General features: G+C 43.8%; 2 protein-coding genes across 2 annotated transcripts in view; one reads left to right on the top strand and one right to left on the bottom strand.

Annotated features, from left to right (window-relative positions):
• KAT2B (lysine acetyltransferase 2B) overlaps positions 1 to 4,158 on the bottom strand; it is a gene marked incomplete at its 5' end in the record, with an annotated part of 40,010 nt that extends 35,852 nt beyond the window's left edge. The window contains one exon of the mRNA XM_083871643.1: positions 3,937 to 4,158. Coding sequence (XP_083727769.1) covers positions 3,937 to 4,158 — 222 coding nt within the window. The remainder of the gene's footprint in view (positions 1 to 3,936) is intronic.
• A 9,879-nt stretch (positions 4,159 to 14,037) lies between these two features.
• On the top strand, positions 14,038 to 19,988 carry PP2D1 (protein phosphatase 2C like domain containing 1; the record flags this gene model as incomplete). The annotated part of the gene is given in 6 exon segments (XM_083877806.1): positions 14,038 to 14,077; positions 14,080 to 14,103; positions 14,106 to 14,148; positions 14,150 to 14,275; positions 14,277 to 14,328; positions 18,691 to 19,988. Coding segments are annotated over 6 exon segments (546 nt in total), but the record flags the coding sequence as incomplete, so codon positions are not given.
• Position 19,989: the final 1 nt, after the last annotated feature.

Below are 19,989 nucleotides of genomic sequence, written 5' to 3'. Positions count from 1 at the left end.
AGCTTTAGATGTCTTCTTTGTCTCCTATACACTTCTGCAGAAAACAATCCTAATACATTTCAAGTTGAGCTTCAAGGAGCTGTACTTCTGCTACACAGAGCCCAGCAGTAACATGGCCAAACTGGCCTCGTCTTAATCTGCCTAATAAAAATCAGGAAAGAAAATACTTCATTATGGAAAAGGTGGTACAAGCTTACCTTATGAACTCTTTATTTTATGTGTGGGAAAACTAGAGTGACTCTAAAATGAGAAGTGGGAAGAAGTGCCTCAAGAAAGGATCAGCAAGTGGTCTGGACCCTGGGGCTGGGATTTTACTTCCACATCTGGTCGTTGCTCACCTGTTGCAGGGCCTTGGCCAAGACATCTCACCACAACCCTTCTTACTCTGTCTGCTTTGCTTTTCTAAAGCAAAAAGCTTTTCATCAAGGATGTATTATTCCTTGTGCAAGTGCCTTAAGCTACTGGGTTCTAATTGTATCTGTAAACACCCAGGCATTACTGTAAGACACATACAATGAAAAATAAACAAGTTTACAGAAAACTTACTGTATTAAAATAGTACATATTTCACTTTATTTAAAAAAAAGCTCTCTGGAGAGAGAATGGTATTTTCACATACTGTAAACCAATAGGGGTAAAAAATGCAAAGGAGACCTCCTCCTACATCTTCATTAAATATATTTATGTGCGTAAGTCACACAGTGCTGCTTTTATATAAAGTGCTGCAAGCTCGCATGCCTAATGCTCAATTTCACAGCGGACAAAACCAAAACCATGTATGCAGCCATTCATACACACACTGATACAGCAAGTGCCAAATACAAAACCTCTTACAGCACACAGCACTACTGTGTAGCTCCAAAAGTCATGAAAACTGCACCAACTCCTATTATATATCTTGTTCAGAATGCCACCCTCCTCCTTCAGACTTGGGCTTTTAAGAAGGTTTTTTACTCAGAAGAGCCTGTTCTATGCCTTCCACCAAGACTTTTCTCACAGAGGAACAAGTCACGTGGAGTAGCTCAACAGCTACAACTCTCCTGTCCAGTTCTTTTACCAGGAAAAAACCCAAACCCCACATTTGTCTAGTCTCAGCTCCCTCAACTTCAGGCTCATTCTGCTGAGGATATATGCACACCAAATATGTATTTACCAGCAGTCTTTGTCCATGTTTCCCATGACAAAAAGGGATGCATAAAGAAGGATCAGGAGGTCCTTCTTGGGGACCATGCACCCTGCCCCAGAGAAGTGCCTTTTACTCTCCTCTGCTTGGCACTTCTGTTATCACTGTGAGACCCCCCTCTGCACGGCCACTGACCTCTGCACCTTCTTGTGTTATGACTCTCCATCTCTAGCAGACTGATGCTCCCTGGCTATTACTTCGAACATCTCTGAAGTCAAGCTCCTAATAAATTCTGCGTGCTGAATTTTGCAATGGAACTTATGTGGGAGAAGGTGATTGACGCTAAGGATGCCATTACATATTTTAGCACTCCAATTTGTTTAGCTCTATGTAGATTTACATAAGATCCATGTATAGTGACTACTTGAATGAAAACAGATGTCCCCTTCAGAGACGGTGTGTGTGTTTGCCTTCTCTCACTCTTTTGCACTCACACACAAACACAAAATCAATGGAAGAGAAGTTGCAACCCAAAGAAAAAGTTCAAAGTTACATACTGCACTGCTACAGCTGCCAAACCAGCTTCTCCAGGCTACAGTTTCTGGCAAACCACTAATGTTACAAGTCAAGAGGTGTCCTTCACCTGCCAGGTGTTCAGGAAGAAAAATAAAACATTCTCCACCCTGCACCATCCTTCCCACCTTATCCCACAAGAGAATCTTACAAGGAGCTTCCAGTCTGCTCACTTGCTCCTTTTATGAGATCTGAAAGCAAGCTGCCTGCCACTGAACTACTGTAGAGAAGTTGAACAGCAGTTTTAATCTGAACACAGTGCAGTGTTTAGTGCTAGAACCCCCAGCCATGGGTCCTGCTCCATCCATCTCTACAGTACCAAAGGAATCCATGGTATTCATGGACATGCAAGACTTGTCACAGATCAGAGGGCCAGCAAGGACACCCAGCAGAGCACTGACAATAGGAGCTGGTCCTGCTCTGTATCCCATCACCAGAGTCCTGCAAGAGGGAGAGAGGAGCTGACAGTGGGACACAGCGGGCCCTTCTCGCCTCCCAAATGGCAAATCATCCCTCTTACCACAAAGCACCTGCAAGAGAGAGGCTGGTGAACCCCCAAAAAAGCAAAGGGTTTCAGAGGAGACAAGGCCTCTATATAGCACAGCAATCTCTGTAGGGCAGAGCAACAGGAGGTGGCTTTCACCCTCAAAAACATCATCTGGAGATGCAGCAGAGGGGAAAAAAAAAAAAAAAAAAAAAAAAAAAAAAAAAAAACAAAACAAAAAAAAAACCACAAACACCAACCAGGGAAGAAAAAAGCAATCCAAACACACACACTTCCCAGACAGCCCATGAAAAAATGTACCCATTTCACAACCAGCTTCTTTTATTAGCAAGCCTTGGTAACATTAAAATATGGGGGTGCAAAGGGAAAGCTTCAAACCATATCACTCTGCCCACAGTTAGTGCTGCAAAGTTCAAGTACACCAGCTGCTCTTTAACCTCATTGGCACCGGTGTAATCTCACACCATCCCATGCATGCACCAAAGCTGAAGTGTAGGTGCCTGCACATGTGGAAACAGCTAAGCCATTGCAATGTGTGGCTTCCGTAATTTGCCCTCCCATGGCAGCATTGTGCCAAGCCTTCAGCATACAGCTAAATCCCTTCGCATTGAAAGACAGGACTACAGACCCATACAATGATGCTTCGTCTCGTTTGTTGGCTTGGCCTTTCACTTAACATCTGCCAAAGTAGGAGAATAGAGAAAATAAGATGCACTTTTTTTCACAAACAGCTAGTCTCAAAGCTGAAAGCATTACTAGAGGATCTGACATCAGCGCTGCCAATCTAAACATGTCAGCCCCGCTGTGCATCCAGAAATTGCCCTGACAGCAGCAGCGCAGGCAGCGGCCCGTGCTCTGAGCACAAGCGACAATGCCCAGAGCTCTGAGGGCGGGAGCGACAGCTCTGACCGAGCTCCCTCACTCTGCAATAAACAGGCGAGTCCTACTTCTCCCACCAAGAAGAAAATCGCAGGTGGACAAGAAAGCGCTTGTGATGGGAAACCAGGAGCAGCACTCCTGAATGCGATGGCCGGGCGGACACGGAGCAGGGACCCCGCTGGGGCAGGGCAGAGGTGGACAGGGGACCTCGCCGTCCTCTCGGGCATCACACGCCGGACACCGGCCGGCGCTACGTGACCGCCGGGAACACAACTTTCCCAAGCGCAGAGGCCGCGCCCCTTCGCTCCTCTGCCAGAGCTGCTGGCGACGGTGGCAGCCCCATCTCAGAGCAGCGGCTTCAGCGGTGCCAACAGCCCCGCGCTGCGAGACCAGCGGCCAGGCCGGGCTGAGCATCCCCCGACCTCCGGGCAGGGCAGAGGGGTGGCCGCTCCCGGCCCGGGATGTTTACACTGCTGACCCAGCGCTCCCCGCCGCACCGGGAGCCGCGCCCCCCGCAGAGGGACAGCCGGGCGGCGGAAGCGGCGGCGCCGGGACGGGCGGGGGACGGGCGGGAGGGAGGGGGGCGGCACTGCCCGCGCCGTCCCGTACTCGGTGCGCGCAGGTTTCATTTCTGCGGCCACGGGCCAGAAAGGTCTGCGGGGAGCAGGATCCAGCGGCACCGCCGTGGTCACCACTTCCGCGGGCAGCGCCGGGCGGCGGCCGGGCCGCCCCCGCTCCCGGCAGGGCAGGGCAGGGCAGGGCCCTTCCCCACCGCCTCCCTCTTCTCCTCCCTCCCTCCCCTCCCATCAATCCCCACCCTCCGTGGGCGGGGGGGCTCCCGCGGCCGCTCGGGTACCTTGCAGGCGGAGTAGACGCCCAGCTTCTCCAGCTTCTTGGCCCGCGGCGCGGCGCGCAGCTGCGCCTTCTTCCCCGCGGTGCGCGCCGAGCCGGGCCCCCCGGGGCTCTCGGCGGCGCCGCGGACCGGCCCCCCGGCGGCCACCCCCGCGGCGGCCGGGGAGCCCTGCTGCGGCCCGCCGCCGCCCGCCGCCCCGGCCCCGCCGCCGCCAGGCTCCGCCATGCCCGCGGCGCGGCGGCAGCAGCCGCCCGTCCGTCCGTCCGTCCGGCCCGCCGGCGGCGGCGCGCCCGGCCTTAGACCCTCCCCTTCGCCGCTCCGCCGCCGCCGGCCGCTCCCGGGGGGGCGGGAGGAGGGACCCGCCGCTCCGCGGGCGGCTCTGCCCCGCCGGCGGGGGTGGGGGGGCCGCGCCCGCCTCCCGCCGCTGCCACCGCAAGGGCGCGCCCGGTGCCGCCTCCTGCGCGGGGCTGCGCGGGGCGGGCAGAGGCGCCCCCGCGGGAAGGGCAAAGGCGGCGGCGGGGCTGCTATGGAGCTGCTACGGAGCCATCCCGGCCCTCCGGGAGGCGGCGCGGAAAGTTGCCCTGGAAAGAGGCGGCATCGCCGGCGGTGGCGGTGGCTCCCGCAGCCGCTGTGGCCCCTCCGAGTGCCGCTACTTTGTTTGGTTTAACCATTGCCTTCCCGCGCTGTGTGCTCTCCGGCTGTCTCTGAAGGGTCAGGTCTTTTTCCCCAGATGATTTTTAATTGAATGTAAAAGTGCGGGTCAGTTTGAAATACCGGCCAATTCAAAAACTCTCCTCTCAGTTCCTCCTGTCGCGGTTCTGGGGCTCGGTTTTTTGTTGTGTCCAGAAACGAGTGTTGAGAGCAGGTCAGTTTATACCTTGGAGGGATTACCCTTTAATTGGAAGCTAAATTAAGCAGACGGCCCTGCCCCAGAGAGCGCACTCCGCGCACAGCAGCAGTGCAGGGCTGTGAGGCGGCTCCGCTCCGTTGCTCGTATGTAAAGCCGTGGCTGAGCCGTGAGAAACCGCAAATGGCAATTCTGCACTACGGCACCGCGGTTTGAGGCTGGGCGTTTGCGTGGGATTCACGGTTCTTTGATGTGTAAAGCTAAATTATCAAAGTGGCTGTATGAGTTTGGAGGGAAGTCCCGGCGCCGAGGGGGCTCTTGCAGGCGCAGGGCCTTGGCACCTTGCGGGCGGAAAGCAAAAATAACTCTCGGTTTGTGCGAAGTAATATTTGGGGGGAAGGGTGGGTGACAAAACTCTGCGGTGTCCTTCTTCCCTTCGCAGCTCCTGGGGATATTTTCAAGCCTGGTGTTATATGGCGAGCTGGCATATTCACAAAATGATAGGAAAACAGAATGGAATAAAATGAGGTATTCCACGAAAGAGGGGAATCTGTTGTTTTTCTCTATTTACTTGGGGTTTTTAAAATTATTTTTTAAAGTATATTTTGCTGAGGTTTTAAAATGGACAGGGTGTTGATAAGGGCGGGGTCAGACGGGCTCTCTGGACCCTGGGGATCCGGCGGCCGAGGCCGGGGCTGGCTCTGGGCTCCCACAGCTGTGACAGCGACCTGTAAGATGGCTGCTGCCATCCCCGCCGCTTTAAGACCGACTGGTTAAGGTGGAGGAGCTGCTGCCCTTCGCGGTAGCAGCCTCACAATTAACAGGAAATTAAGCGTGATATAAAAATCCAGTTTCTCTGGAATTTAGGAGAGAATGATCTTTGTCTTTTTTTTTTTTTTTTTTTTTTTTTTTTTTTTTTTTTTTTTTTTTGTTGTTGTTGTTGTTGTTGTTGTTGTTGTTGTTGTTGTAAGTGTCCGAATCGTGTTTTAAAATAGCAAATAGTGGCTGCGTGTTAGCAGCCCCTAAGAAGCTCTTTGCTTGCATTTTCTTTATGCCGGTTAGGTTTCTGCTTTCAGACCTGAAAATGAAACTGTTCTTGCTTAGTTTCACTTTCAGCTTTCCCACGACTCCTCCTGGGCAGCAAATGTTACAAGGAAAGAGCACATCTGGAACAACACGCTGGCTGCAATGGACCAGTTAATGTCCCTGCCTGAACATAGACTCCGAGTATTCCTGGGAGGTGATGTACCTTTACATCCCCCAGTATGTTTTCCCTTTTTTATTTTCTATTTTTTCCTCCCAATCATCAGGTTCTCCTTTAAGCAGGTAGATAACGATATTAAACCCAGCATTAAGTTTGCACACTTGCATGTAATGAATTACAGTTTTGATAAGGAAAATACATGTAATGAATTACAGTTTTGATAAGGAAAATACATTTACTGCTTTCACACAGCTGAATAACTCCACCAATGTGCATTGAGGCCACTCGGTGGGCATTTATGTCTGAAGCTGCCCACAGGATCACAGCCTAGGTGAATAACCTTCTTCCATTAAAGTAAAATCAAAGATGAAAGTTGTCAGGAAGCAAATAATTTTACTGCAGTTCCTTGAATCCTCAACAGCATGGCTATCTTACAATACCATGCATCTTTTTTTTCCATTATACCTTGATGCTCACCAGATAACCAGAAATGTAAGTCTACCAGCTTGTGGCTACAGATACAGTTACTATAGTAACATTTATAAACACTAATTTCACTACACTTACAGAACTGTTGCCTGCTAGAAGCAGCTTAGAAAGAAACCACTCTAACTGCAAATAGGTAAGTCTTTATTGTTTTGGGGTTTTTTTGTTTTAACATTAAGCCTGATCTTGCTCACATTCAAACTTTGTGAAATCATGCTGTTAAAAACAAAAATAAAAAAGCTTTACTTTGTCCTAAACTGCTCTAGTGAAAAGTAAAATATTACATTGAAAATTTTAGCAAGACTATGGAGCAAAAAGACAAACAAAAACCAAACCCCCAATGCTTTGACATTCGAGTGGATACATGTCATTGTTGGTTGCATGTATCCAAGCTGTTTTCTTCTGGTGGCTGAATTCACAAATACAGTACTTACTGATTTTCTAATTATAATGCATGCATAAATCTGAACACCATGTAACCCCTCTGTTGCTTGTCTCATCTTTAAACATGAAGATATTAAATTAGATTCAAACTCACAGTATTGTCTGAAAAACCCTCATTACGTTTTTTAGTTTCTGTTCTTTGGGGGGTATCAGTGGGTTTGTACAAGTCGAGCTGCCTCTGAAACCCGAGTTGAGGAAGCACAGGTGGGAGCAGATGACCCTGCCTGTGCTGCTCAGCTCACAAGCTCAGGTGAGTAGCCAGGTGACTTCAAGAAGGCTACTCATCTGCATTAAATGGGGGAAGTCAGGAGCTACAGGTGCCAGTTCATGTGGGTTTCAGATCTCACTCAGGCTGCTGATAGCCCCGAGGAGATGCCTTGCTCAGAGCCCGTGCTCCCAGCAGATCAGACGTGCATTTTGCATTTGTTACGCCTGCATGAATTCACTGTGAACACCTGACAGGCTTAAATGCAAGAGTGTGTGTGTCACTATTATTCCTGCAAAGGAGGCAGCTGCATTCTTGAGTCGCAAAAGAGGAAATCAAAATACAGGTTAGGGTGTGCCGGCCTCCTGGTTATTACCTAGTTGTCATTTATGGTTTTTGGGGCCTCTCTTACTCCCATAAATTAAAGAATGACTCAGTTAATAGCAGCCTAATGCTAAATGCTCTGACAGGGACCACCCACCCTGTAGCTGAGTTCTGGGAGTCTATTCCTAAGCCTCATCCCTGTCTCACAGCCCAGTCAGATCCAGCATGCCCAACCCAGCCTTGTCTCTCTCCTTTTGTTCAAGTGAGATTTTTTTCCCAGTGCTCCCACCTGTTTTTATTCTTGCCATTCAATTGAAATAGGAAAAGTGTAGCTCTTGCTCTTCCAGGGAACTTCTCTGAGTATAAAATCCGGTTGCGTCCTTTCATTAGTGCATTCCTTGTGGGTGAAGTGGCCTCCCTCTTGGCCACCGTGCGTTCAGAGGTGCTATCAATATTTTATGAATCACTGGAAGTATTAACAATACAAAAGTTTTGTTCATTAAGTTGTCTTTAGCATCTCGTCAGCTTCCCATAGTGCTTACATGTGACTAACAACACAGATGGCAGACCTTCCCATCAGGTTTTTGCTCTGGTAGGAAACCTCACGCCCCAGTTACCCAGTTTCTAAAGGAGAAAAAATGCAGAAAAAAAAAAAATGGATAAAATGTTATTGCAATACCCATGGCTGCTCTAGCCACAAAAAATTCTTGTTAATGATGGACCATTTAGCAGTTTTTATATGCTTCTTAACCAGAGGATGATCTTCTTGACTGCAGTCAGACTTATGATTTAACCCAAACCAAGTGAGAAAACAAAAGGCTGAAATCACCCCTGCCTTTGCACAATTTGACCTCTGTATGTGAAGTCTAGAAGATGTTTGTTGAAGTTATTTAGCCAACAGCAGTCACTGCGTAGGCTTACACTGGGTTATTTTGTGGTAGTGAGAGCTCTGTATTTCTTCATCAAAAACTTGGGATGCACTATTTATCTTCCCCCTTACCTTCTCTTTGACTCCTCACAATTCTTTTGTTTATTCCTTTCTCTAATGCATTTTTCTGTTCTTTCTATTCCTTAATTTGTGGCAGAGATCCCTGCTACTGACTCTGCAATCTGGGACTCCACTTGGTGCATTTTGACTGCTTGTGCCATGTAGGGTAGGTCATTTGATGCTGGAAGCCTGAAATACCACCAGAAGACTGGCACAGGCACTGCTATCACGGATGGAGAGGAAGGGCCTCCTTTCTCCTGCCTGCACACAAGGTGTGGGTGCCAGCCAGCACCCTTGATACAACACTGACTTAGATAATAAAACTCTGCATAGAAAATCCCTATTATTTCTGTAAGATAAAGTTACAGGGGCCTAAATGTGTCTGACTGTGCAAACCCAGTCATGGGCCTTCCACATGTCTGTGTGGGGACCACCAGGAAATCCTAGATTTTCCAGAGACACAACTGCAGGCACCACTGCTAACCATTTGGCCAAGCAGCAGAAATTAAACAAGCTAAAAACTTCAATTTGGACCAACTGTAATAGTGCTGTGTACAGCTGAAAAATGCAGAGGAACCCCAGGAGTACAGCACCAACCTCAGATGGGGATTTGTGGGGTGAGGTAGGCAGGATGTCACTGGGAGTGCAGAAGGCACCACCCAACTTCTACCTTCTGGTACAACTTTCTTTGTGGATCCCCAAACCCTCACCTTGCTCTCGTCCAGTGCAAAAGTCATCAGGCTTGCCATCCCCACTCAATGTTTTGCAGCCTCTCTGCCCCACACAGGCACTGGGGGGGCAAGTAGCAAACTGCTATTTCTGCCTGGCTGAGATTGACCCATCTATGAGGAAAAGCTACAAAATACCTGGAGTGTAGAAAGAGATGGTTTGTCATTGTTTCACTATTCTCATTTCCCAGTTTGATGCTTCTCCCCAGCTGAGGAGCTGCACCTCTGCACAAGTGGACAGTGTCACAAATTATAACTCTTGCCCAAGAAGACCTAATGACAGGGACTCTTATTTTATAGGGTGGCACAAAACCAGAGGGCCTGGAATCCTGGGATTCCAGTTTTGGACAACACTTTAGAAGATAAATAGGGAGACTAATTATCTTAATTTATTCCATAATTATTTTAATTATTAATCACTTCCTTCTTTCTTACCTATTATCAGGTGTATAGGTAGGAGTGCTCCTGAATGCAGGCTCTGCCCCTGGCATACTCCTGTGACTCATCAAGTTTGTCTTTATCTCTTCCCACACCTTTCATAACTAGACTTTCTTGAAGCTGCATCATTGCTTCTGGGGATGCAGTAAGTAGGCTGTATATGCACACCTAAGTTGACTCAGGTGGGAGAAGATGTCTTGCTCCTTCTGCACTGTTCCTTCTGTGGCTGGTTTTAGAGAATGAGAGGGCCAGCTCTGACTAAAAAAACTTATGGAAGGTATAGGACATGGATCCTGGGTTAGCAAACAAGTTTGTTTCCTCAGGTGAAGACTTTTTCAGAGGTCTTATATGAGTTTGAAGAAGGGTTTGTAAGGGTTTTCACGTAAGATATTTGCTCTTTGATGCTTTGGCCAAGGATGACCCTGTGAAGCTGGGGCCTGTTAAGGCAGCCCCCACCCAGCAGAGGCTGGCTCCGACTGTGCTGGAGGACATGAGCTGCACAGCACAGTCACACTGCACCAGACAAATGCTCACACCTCACTGGCCACCCAGGGTGGCTCCTTGGCAGATACTGGTGCCATCAGGCACCCTGCAGCTCAGGGGCAGACAGTTCTGGCCATGACAAGAGCCTCTGTCATGGTTGCTGTATGTGGGTGTGATGCAGTCAGTTTTCCAGGGGAGGTGCTGCCAAACTGTGACGGGCAGGGAGGAGGGAGGTCAGCCAGGATGGGAACTGTGCTGAACGTGTGGAGGCAATGAAGCCTGGTGTCACAGGCACGTGGGAAAGAGAGGGCTGAGAGGGAAGCACTGACTGAGGCATGAGCAATAATTAAATCAGGGAAGAAGGAAAAGACAGGCAAGGAAGTTGGTGCTCATTCAGCAAGGATTTGCAGCAGTGAGGCCTGTTTATATGTATTAGTTGATAATATTTTGATGAGAAACTCAGGGAGACCATGACCTCCATTTTACATCACACAGCCCTTCCCTGCCTCTTCCTGTCACTCGCAGGCAGGCAGGCAGGCATCTTTCCAGCGCTGGTTTCAGCATCAATAACAGTCACCATTTTCTAAGACCGCAAGTATGTAGCAAACAATACAACCCCCAAATCTCACAGAGGAAGGACTTCAGGCCTGGAGATTGTGCAAGTTCAGTTCTCACTGTGTCAAAGGGAAGTGAGGAAGAAGCACTTTCTGGGTGGAGATAGGAACGACGTGTGTCAAAGGGAGATAACTGCATATGGGACTTGTCTGTTTGGATACAAATCAGATCATCAATCCTCAAAGCTCAGGAACATCTTCCATCTTCGGTAATTAAAAAATGATGTTTGTAGTGCCAAACTGCAGAAACAGAAAATAATCTTACCTAATCTTGCCTTGCCTTATTAACAGCAAGCAGCTCCAAGTGTCATAGCTAGAAAGGTTTTCCAGAAATATGAGATTTACTAAAACAATGGCATCACCTGCCATATGAGCCTCATGCTCTGCCTCAGTTCTGTCCCTTTTAGACAGACCAGTGTATGGCACACTAAGCACTGACCAGGAGGCTCTTTGTTATGACACATACAGTAAATACAATTTTTTGCCCTTGAAAACACGTACAATCTCAAACTGTGGTTCACTCCCCATTCTTCTACATCTAATTTCTTTTTATCTGCTTCTATTTTCATCTCAGAACATTAAACTGTGTTGGGTTTTGGCTCCCTAAATAGGCACAGGGAAACTGCACTGAGCTAGAAAGCTGAATTTTATCTTCCACTATGAGGCTAGGAGTGCTTTAGTTTGGTGTATTGTGCTGTCAGTATCTCACTGTTATCCTTTAACCTGACAGCAAAAAACCTCCCAGTCTGTAGTTGTTCCTGATGAGAGAAATGCAAGGAGAGAAACACAGATTAATCTTTTTACTTCATAAGAGATCAGCAAAGCAAATGGTTCTTTTTTTTTTTTTTCAATTTTTATTTTGACAAGTTTTTTAGCTATTAACATAAGCAATTTATGCATACCATAATCAGGGCTGCCCTTTTAATAATTATAAGCAAAGTTATTGCAATAAAGAATTGTAGCCTATCTTGCTACATGGATTATTATGAATATTATCCTGATTATTTACACATTGCAATTAACTGGGACTGTTTTGGTGCTTTGAAAATGTGATTTGTTAGCACTTACAGCCACTTTGGAGATACAAAGCCATGTAAAATGTATGTGAGTGTTAAGAATTCAGTTTGCTGAGATCAAACTAACATTTTGCTGAAAGTTTTCAATTTCCTGTCTCTAGTCCAAGGGGCTTTTATATACACTAAATATAAAATGGGTTCATATTTAAAAGACTGACAAAAAATAGTTTACCAGGTGTTCTGTATACATGAATCCCAATTTTTCTCAGGCTTGAATACATGGTCATAATGAGAGCAGTGAAAATTCTTGTGCCATCTCTCAGTCTCCAATTCAAATTATGCAAAATAAAGGGAAAGGGATCTGCACAAGCAGTTTTATCCATATACCTTCTTACCTTGCCCTGCTGAAGTGGTGTGGCATTTTCAGAGGAGTCTGGTGTTCACCTCTTGTAGAGTGACAGACTTTCCTATAAACTGGTCCTATAGCAGATTGAGAGTTATAGCCAGCTGCAAGCCACCTCTGCAAGGATATGCTATACTACACTGTCATTAGGTTTTTAAGTGGTTCTGCTTAATACCATCACCCTTTACAGAAGATACGTTGTAATTGATCTACCTCAGCTGATCAGAAACACTTGATTCATTAAGATGTATTAGGATTAATTTGAGCTGGAGGAGGTTAGGGCTTTGACTTTAACGAAATTTTATCTAACAACTGCCGTGACAGATAAGAGGCACACATGGAAATACAAACTGCAGAAATCCTTGTAATACACAGGTGATGGAGAGAAGTAGTGAGACAAAAAAAAAAAGTACTTCCTAGCTGAAATCCTGAAAGAGAAAACAGGTGCAAAATAGTTTATTCAGGTGTGGCTGTGTGGAATGCAAAGAGACAGCCCCAGTAAAGGAATGAGGTTGAAGTACGATGAAATTCCCAAAGGCTGCTCTTGTAATATAGCTGTGGGGAATTACTGCTGCTAAACTATCTCCCTTTGCCCTGGTGATGAATTATCAGCAGTTAAAAAAGATTACCTGAAACAGAAATCTCATAACAGAGAATACAATAGCATATGCATTTTTGTCTGATTTTTCTCAATAGAGACATAAATGATAAATACTAAAAAACCCCAATCGACTTGAATATAAACACTATGCTTTCATACTTAGTAGATACATGAAGTATAGGCTGACAAGCTTAGCTGCTTTCATGGAGGATTTTGTGTTATGGTGTCTGTGCATGTACGTCACGTGCTGGTTTATGGGGAGAGGATGTTATGCAAGAAGCAGCTCATACTGAAATTTTCCAAGCCTGAAGCAGAATCACTTGGAAAAAAATTCTAGGTAAAATGGCTTAGCTATTTCTGAGAATAGGATTTGAAAAATATGTTGTTTTGAATGTATTAAGCCAAAAGTCTAATTTTTTTTCCTAGGAAAGCTCCAAGGTTTTAAACTACCACTTGGCAATTTGGCTGAAATGGCATCAGCAGTGCATCTTTTGTCATTCTTGTCAACTTGCCCAAATCAGAGTAAGCTACAGTATTTAGAAAGCCGCATCAGTTTGCCAATGCCAGGTAGAGACATGCCAATGTGCAGGTACTGAATTCAGACAGGTCCCTCTGTGCCCCCAGGGCTCTGTCAGGAAGCACCCTGCTTGGAGGCTTTACAGTTCTGACTCTTGGCTTTGCAGCACCAGGTGCCAGGCCTGGGAATAGCACGGGAGATGCAGAATGAGGTGAAAGAGACTGAGCTGATGGGGGAAGACTGGAGCAAGGAGCTGCAGTGGAAAAAATGAAGGTACACGGGGGACAGGGGGAAGATTTGAGCTCTAGCAGGAGGATGGGCAGAGAGGCTGCTGCTGACTACAGTCAGGTCCTTGCAGTACCTAAATTCTACACTGCTAAATTCTCTGAGACACATAGGCAGAAGATCCATTATTCACTTAAATTCCTTGTGGATAATCCCACTCCCACACCATATTGTGATCTTGCCAGTATCAGCAATCCTGGCACTTCTAAGAAAGTAAAGAATTCTTTAATAAAAACATTCCTGATTTGCTAAGATAAAAATTCTACATGGCAGAGAGACATGGAAGACAGCTTTATTGTGCTGGACAACCATGAAAGTAGGTCAGATACATGCTTTCTGTAGTTCTTGATGGCTGTCACAGTATGACAGCTACAGAAACAATTGTAACAAAGCTTCCACTTTAATTTCTTCAACAGCTTTCTCGCCTAGATCCCTCCTACAAAAATAAAAATGACAAAGAGCAAATTCTAGATTTTTTTTTTTTTTTTTTTTTTTTTTTTTTTTTTTTTTTTTTTTTTTTTTTTGCCACAGTAATCAAGGCAGATTACAGGGAAAAAGAGAAGAGCCAGGCAATGAGGAGACCAAAACAACCAACTTATTACAAAAGTGTATGCTAAGTCCTTTTGGAGAATGCAGATTTTTACAACTGGGAAGGAATGAGGTTTCCAAAGTTCACTGGAGTGGCTGTCTAGTGGTAAAAAGAATCCCTAGCAAAGAGATGGATGGCACCGGGGAAGAAGAAATAAAACATCCTGAAAACAACACACAGTTCATTAGCCAAGACAGCCAAAGCTGTTGCTGGGCTACTGCACGTTGTTATTACAGATGAATATATTCCACACCAGGATTTTTTTCACTTCATCCAATTAAGGGAGAGAGAAAAAAAAAAAAAAAAAAAAAAAAAAAAAAAAGAGCATAAATTAATCTAGAGATTCGTTGGCAGTTGGTATCTGGAGATAAAAAGCAGCAATTCCTTTAGCTTGACAATGTGAGGGAGACATGATAAATCCCTCACCACTGATACTGTTATCAGACAATAGTATTCAGCTTATTAGATAAGCAGCCTGAGCACAATATTTGAGTTAAAGCATTTAATTCAATTTACTAATGTAAAGGAGTTAGGAAGCATTCTATAACACAAGTGACCTCTGTAAGAATAGTATGATTTATTTTTTTTTAATCAAGAGGTTTAAGGTGTCATCACTTTAGGACAGGCTTCTGATTTTTGACCTGATCAAGTCCTTGTGTCAATGAAATATGCTTAGGATATTCTTTTAATTAATTTGTTTCACTGGACTAAGTGCCACCACATTTTGCTACCACCAAAATGAAAACACAATTTGAGGGAATAATCTGAATTATTACTTTCTGAAATAGGATTGTGTTGCATTTTATTATGATGAAAGAACTATTCAGACCTGTTTCCTTATGAAGTGGAACCTCGCTTTTTTTTAGCTAGAATCTTTTAGAGTCTAACAGAATCAGTTATTTGTTACAATCAGAAACAATGATACATTTCTACAGCTACAAGGGATACTAGAAAAAGCTCTTGCAGACTAGCAACTCTAGTCATTGTATCTTCCCACCTAGTGATTTTTGTTACTTGTTAAACCCTCTTGTGTACCTAAAACAGCTGTGAGATTACAAGCAACTTACTTTCCCGCAAAGGAGTGCACAAGCAGGGCTATATAAAAAAAGCTGGTGGGTGAAGAGTTCCAAATGGATTTGTGTCTAGTTACAATCTCTTCAAGCCTCTGCTTGAAGCACATGCCCAGCACTACACCACTTTTCTATCACTCTCCCTGGCATCAGTAACAAGCGGGCTGACACTGAGGCTGACACCAGAGGCACTCTTTCTTTTTGTGATGTATGCATTCACTCTACTTGTAAGACTTCTTCATATTTCTCCTTATAAGAAATTTGAAATTAATTTGATCAAAATTAATGAAGAGTGTAAAAGATCAGTAGGAAAAAGGAGAACCATCTGAGAGGCTTCATTGTTGTCAGGATGAAAAAAATCATGTTCCACATTTGAAAAAAAAAAACAAAAAACAACCAAACCAATTTCAAGTACATAAAAAAAGGTTTTGCTTAACAATAATTTGCACTCATCTGCCAGCCTGAGAAACACTATATACCAACTTGATAATGCACTGACACTGAACTAGGTAGCTGTGGTGTATCCCACCACCTCCATTCTTCAATGCTTGCTGCTACAGCTGTACTTCACCTCAAACAAGCTTTCTGCAGCTACCTCAACTTTACTGGTACAGGTGTCAGAACAGGTAGTTTAGCACTACCTCAGCTATTCTTTCAGGAAACACAGTCACAGCTTTACTGGAATACAGCATTAACTCACAAAAAGGCTGCAATGTTCTCAGATGCATTTGTTTCCACCTTATTGGGACAGAAACGCACTTTATTACAAAGAGATGGATGAAGGCAAGAACTGAGGCTGGGTGAATTCTTTGCCAAATTGCTTCTGGGTCGTGTTACCTGCCTTACATTCTTTACAGAGAGGATTTCATGCTGGCTGCAATTAAGGATACCATAAATTAAAGCTCTGCTAACAAGGTTTGAAGTTCATCAGAGATACTTTAAACCTTTTAGGATTAAAATCAACATTTCTGAACCACTGCTAAATACACATTTATTTCATCTAATACAATTAATTTTCCACCAAATATACCACATCAAAGGAAAAAATTCACACACCATGAACCTTAATTTTCCCCCAAGGAGCGCGTTCTTACAGAAGTACAGACAAGTTCCTTTGGCTCCAGATACTCAACTAAAAAGGATGGTCAGATACAAGGAGCAGGAGATGCTGACACAGGCCACCTTCTTTATTTAGTCCCATATTGATAGATCAGCTAAGTATTGTTGATTCTTTTGCCCTGGCTCTGGTTTGCAGACAAGAGAGACTTGTATCCAAAAGGGACAAGATTTTACCCCTTCTTGCAGTCAAATTGTTCCACATGGGTTACATTATGCCCTTTGTTAGGCTTAGTTAGTGGTCTTGCTCCAAGGGTTCAAAGGATATATTACACATTCTTCTAGCTCTCCATGGAAATCAGAGGAAGGAGGGGGAAGCAAGCACAAGGAAACATACAGCACACAACTTAAGGCACCTAAATTTTATAATTAATTAAAAAGGGTCCTTCAGTTTGGTACTTTGAATCACTTTCTGATACAAGGCACGAGAAATCTGCCTTCACAGACTACCCTTCACTGTCTTCTACACTGGATGATGCAAACACTGTCCAAGAAACACAACTACTGTGTAAGCAATGCCTACTCATGCACCTCTTTTCAGATGCCTGTGCCCCAGACTAGGCAGACAATATTAAAAGTATAAATGAACACACTGCAGCCACCTCCACGTCTGGAAAGCCACCACATCCCAAGCAAGTTCCTTCTGCCTGGCATCACTTTCGCCCTTATGCCAACGCATCAGAGCAGACCAAACATCTCCCCTAACACAAGAAATGGTCTCCCAGGGCAGCCACAGAGGATCTCAACAATACAGGGCTTTGGTTCAGAGCTCTTTCCTTTATGCTCTGTTCAAATCTGAAATGACCAGCCCCCCGCACTGTTGCAATTTCTAACACTTTTAATTCTCCTATTTCAGAAATGTTGAGGAACAGGGAAAATACCTCTTCCTACTAAAGCAAAGAAATTAGTCCTCAACTTCCCACAATGACTAAGAATTCCTGCTCCCTTGGGTGCCTTAACCAAGTAAGAGATTTAAGGCATCATATAAGTAAACAGTAAATCTTACATGTCCAAATTATTTTCAACTACTAGAAACCGTAGGCTGCTAGAAACAGTCTGAGCTGAAACTTCTTTTTGACTTCATTCAGACACTTGATAGCACACATTCTCATAGGAGGAAAAGAAGAAGTATTTGAGAAAAATAGAGAAGTTGCACTTTGACTGGTTTTTAAACAAGAGTGAATATTTTTCATATTAGACTGCTCTTTAAGTTGAATGAAATGTCACATAAGACTCCTCATAAGGGTTTATTTGCAGTCAGGAGATTAAGATTCCAGAGAAGTCTTCTAAGAATGGAAGGGGGAAAACCATAGAAAACTTTGCTATAAAACCAGAAAGTTCAATGATGGACATATTGTTGCCTGTGAAGTAGATTATTAACTATGATCTCAGTTTTTTTTTTTCAGCCCTTAACAAAAGGCTGATACTGTAACAGCAGTATCTTTAAAAACCCTAGTACAATATAAGTATTATTTCAACTTCAGATGATGTACACACAGTCTCTTACATAAAAATGGAGTCATGTCTCTCCAGAGCACAACACTTCTAATGTGAGAGAAAACATTTCAGAACGGTGGAAACATCAGCAATAATAAACCAGATTAGTAGAGGGATACCTGAGAACTACGAGGGCTCTTGGACATCACAGAGCTCCAGTAAAAAGAACATGTTACGCCTGTACCTCATTTTGCATCTGTCCCTATCAGTGTTACTTGCCATTTTCTTATTTTGGCTTCTAATGGGCTTTGAGAGGGTTTTGGATTACCTGAAGTACTTGCACCAACACTTAACATTCACTCATTATTTGAGAATGCATGAATGCTGTTCAACAAAACAGGACTTTGTGTGTCAGTATCTAGCAACCCTCACTGGAGAAAACGTAACTGACTCAAACACTATTAATCACCTGCAAGACAGAATACAGTGATTTTATTCCAATAAAGGTATTTTTCAGAGTGACTCAAAAGGCAACCTGAAACAAAAATCAGTGAAAATGTTCTATGAAGAATTATAGGCAAAGTAAAAATAGAATTCCTAATATCGAAACCAATGACCAGCAAAAATCATCCAGAAGTGTCTCTTTTCAGTAACAAAGATGTAAATTCAAAGGACAGATACACTACTCCAATTCTAGCACACAAGGTGACTCTGAAGAACTTAGTTTGAGGAAAGAAAATTTTATCTAAATTTTCATCCACAGTGAGACTTCAGAGAAAGAAGAAACCAACACTTTCTGTGCAACAGATCCAAGTCACAGCTGTAACAGCTGCAAGAGAATGTGCTGACATCAAGGTCTAAAGCATGAAAATGCCCCCAAAATAGACAAAATCATGCCACCTAATTCCAAATTCAAATACACAGCTGGCAGAAAAAATGGATTCCAATTAATTTTGTGACAAACTGCAGGTGACGTTGGTCAAGAACTGTTTAAGACTGTATCACCACTGGATTCTAAATCACCACCACAGTTTGAAAGACATAAAAATCAGTTGCAAATGACAAGCTGCAGAAGAGACACAGCTCAGAGACTGCAATGCAACAAGTCACCTTGTGAGCAACTGGCAAAGACTGCATCAGCTGCAGGTTCAAGAGACAATATTATTATTATGATCGTACTTCTAAATGGATGTGATAAGATACCAAATGACTTCAACATTTAAAGATATATCATAGGATAACTGGAGTGCCACAATATATAGAGGACAAGCTTATATTTAGCTGTGCCATGAATTTATTGTAAGCATCTTAAATGCTGACCCATACAGTGAATCAAGACATCTTCTCTGGAACTGTACAAATGCGATAAAACCTTCTGAAACTCTCAATAAGAAACAGTAATCAAAATTTTTTTAAACCACTTTATTCAAACCTGAGCACCTCAATATAAAACTAAACACTGGTGAACTGTCATTTTTCTTGCTAAACCCAGATTACTGCAAATTTAAAATCTGCACAAGTAAGTTTCTATCAGTTCAACATTTAAATAGACTAATTCATCTCTTCTGACACACTTTGTAGATTTCATATAATGAAAATAACTAAAAGAATTAGTGCAATATACTGGACTGATCAAAATAAAATGTACTTTGGAAAACAAAGTTGCGAAGTTCATTACTGACAGACAGCAGTACTTATGTTACAGATACAGGAGCATCATTTATTACTGTTCTAGCCATAAAGGAAGAACTCAGAACCCCCTTTGATTAGAGAGGAAAAAAGTTAGCTTTAAGTAACTGTACATTCTGTATACCTTTAAGCAACTCTTAAATATTACAGAAAGTATTAAACAAATGTAGACTACAATGCAGAGTACCTATTTACAGTACATTAATATCCAAATTTAAAATCAAGTTGGATGTACATAATTGTTAGTGCACTATTTTTTTTTCCTTAGGGGAAAAACAAACTGTAATGGCCAGCAATGATCAGAAACAAGAAAGAAGTCACAGACACCGAGTTTGTTGTGGTTTTACTTGAAGAGCTCTTACAGTTTGTAGAGGACAAAAAACCCCATATCCTAAGTTGTAGAGTGAATTTACTGGTCTGTACCCTCTGAACAGATTAGAAATTAAGTTAGACTTGATTCATCACTAATTCATTAGGATAACTAACTGGGTTGATATAATTTACATACAGTGTACCAACTAAAACTCCACTTTCTGGCAAGCATAGGATTCTTAAAATTGTTAATGCAAGTA

Source organism: Zosterops lateralis (genome assembly GCF_965231275.1).
Source record: "Zosterops lateralis genome assembly, chromosome: 1".
NCBI lineage: Eukaryota > Metazoa > Chordata > Aves > Passeriformes > Zosteropidae > Zosterops > Zosterops lateralis.
Note: the sequence above shows the minus strand (reverse complement) of the source record. Positions and strands in the feature narration are given on the sequence as shown.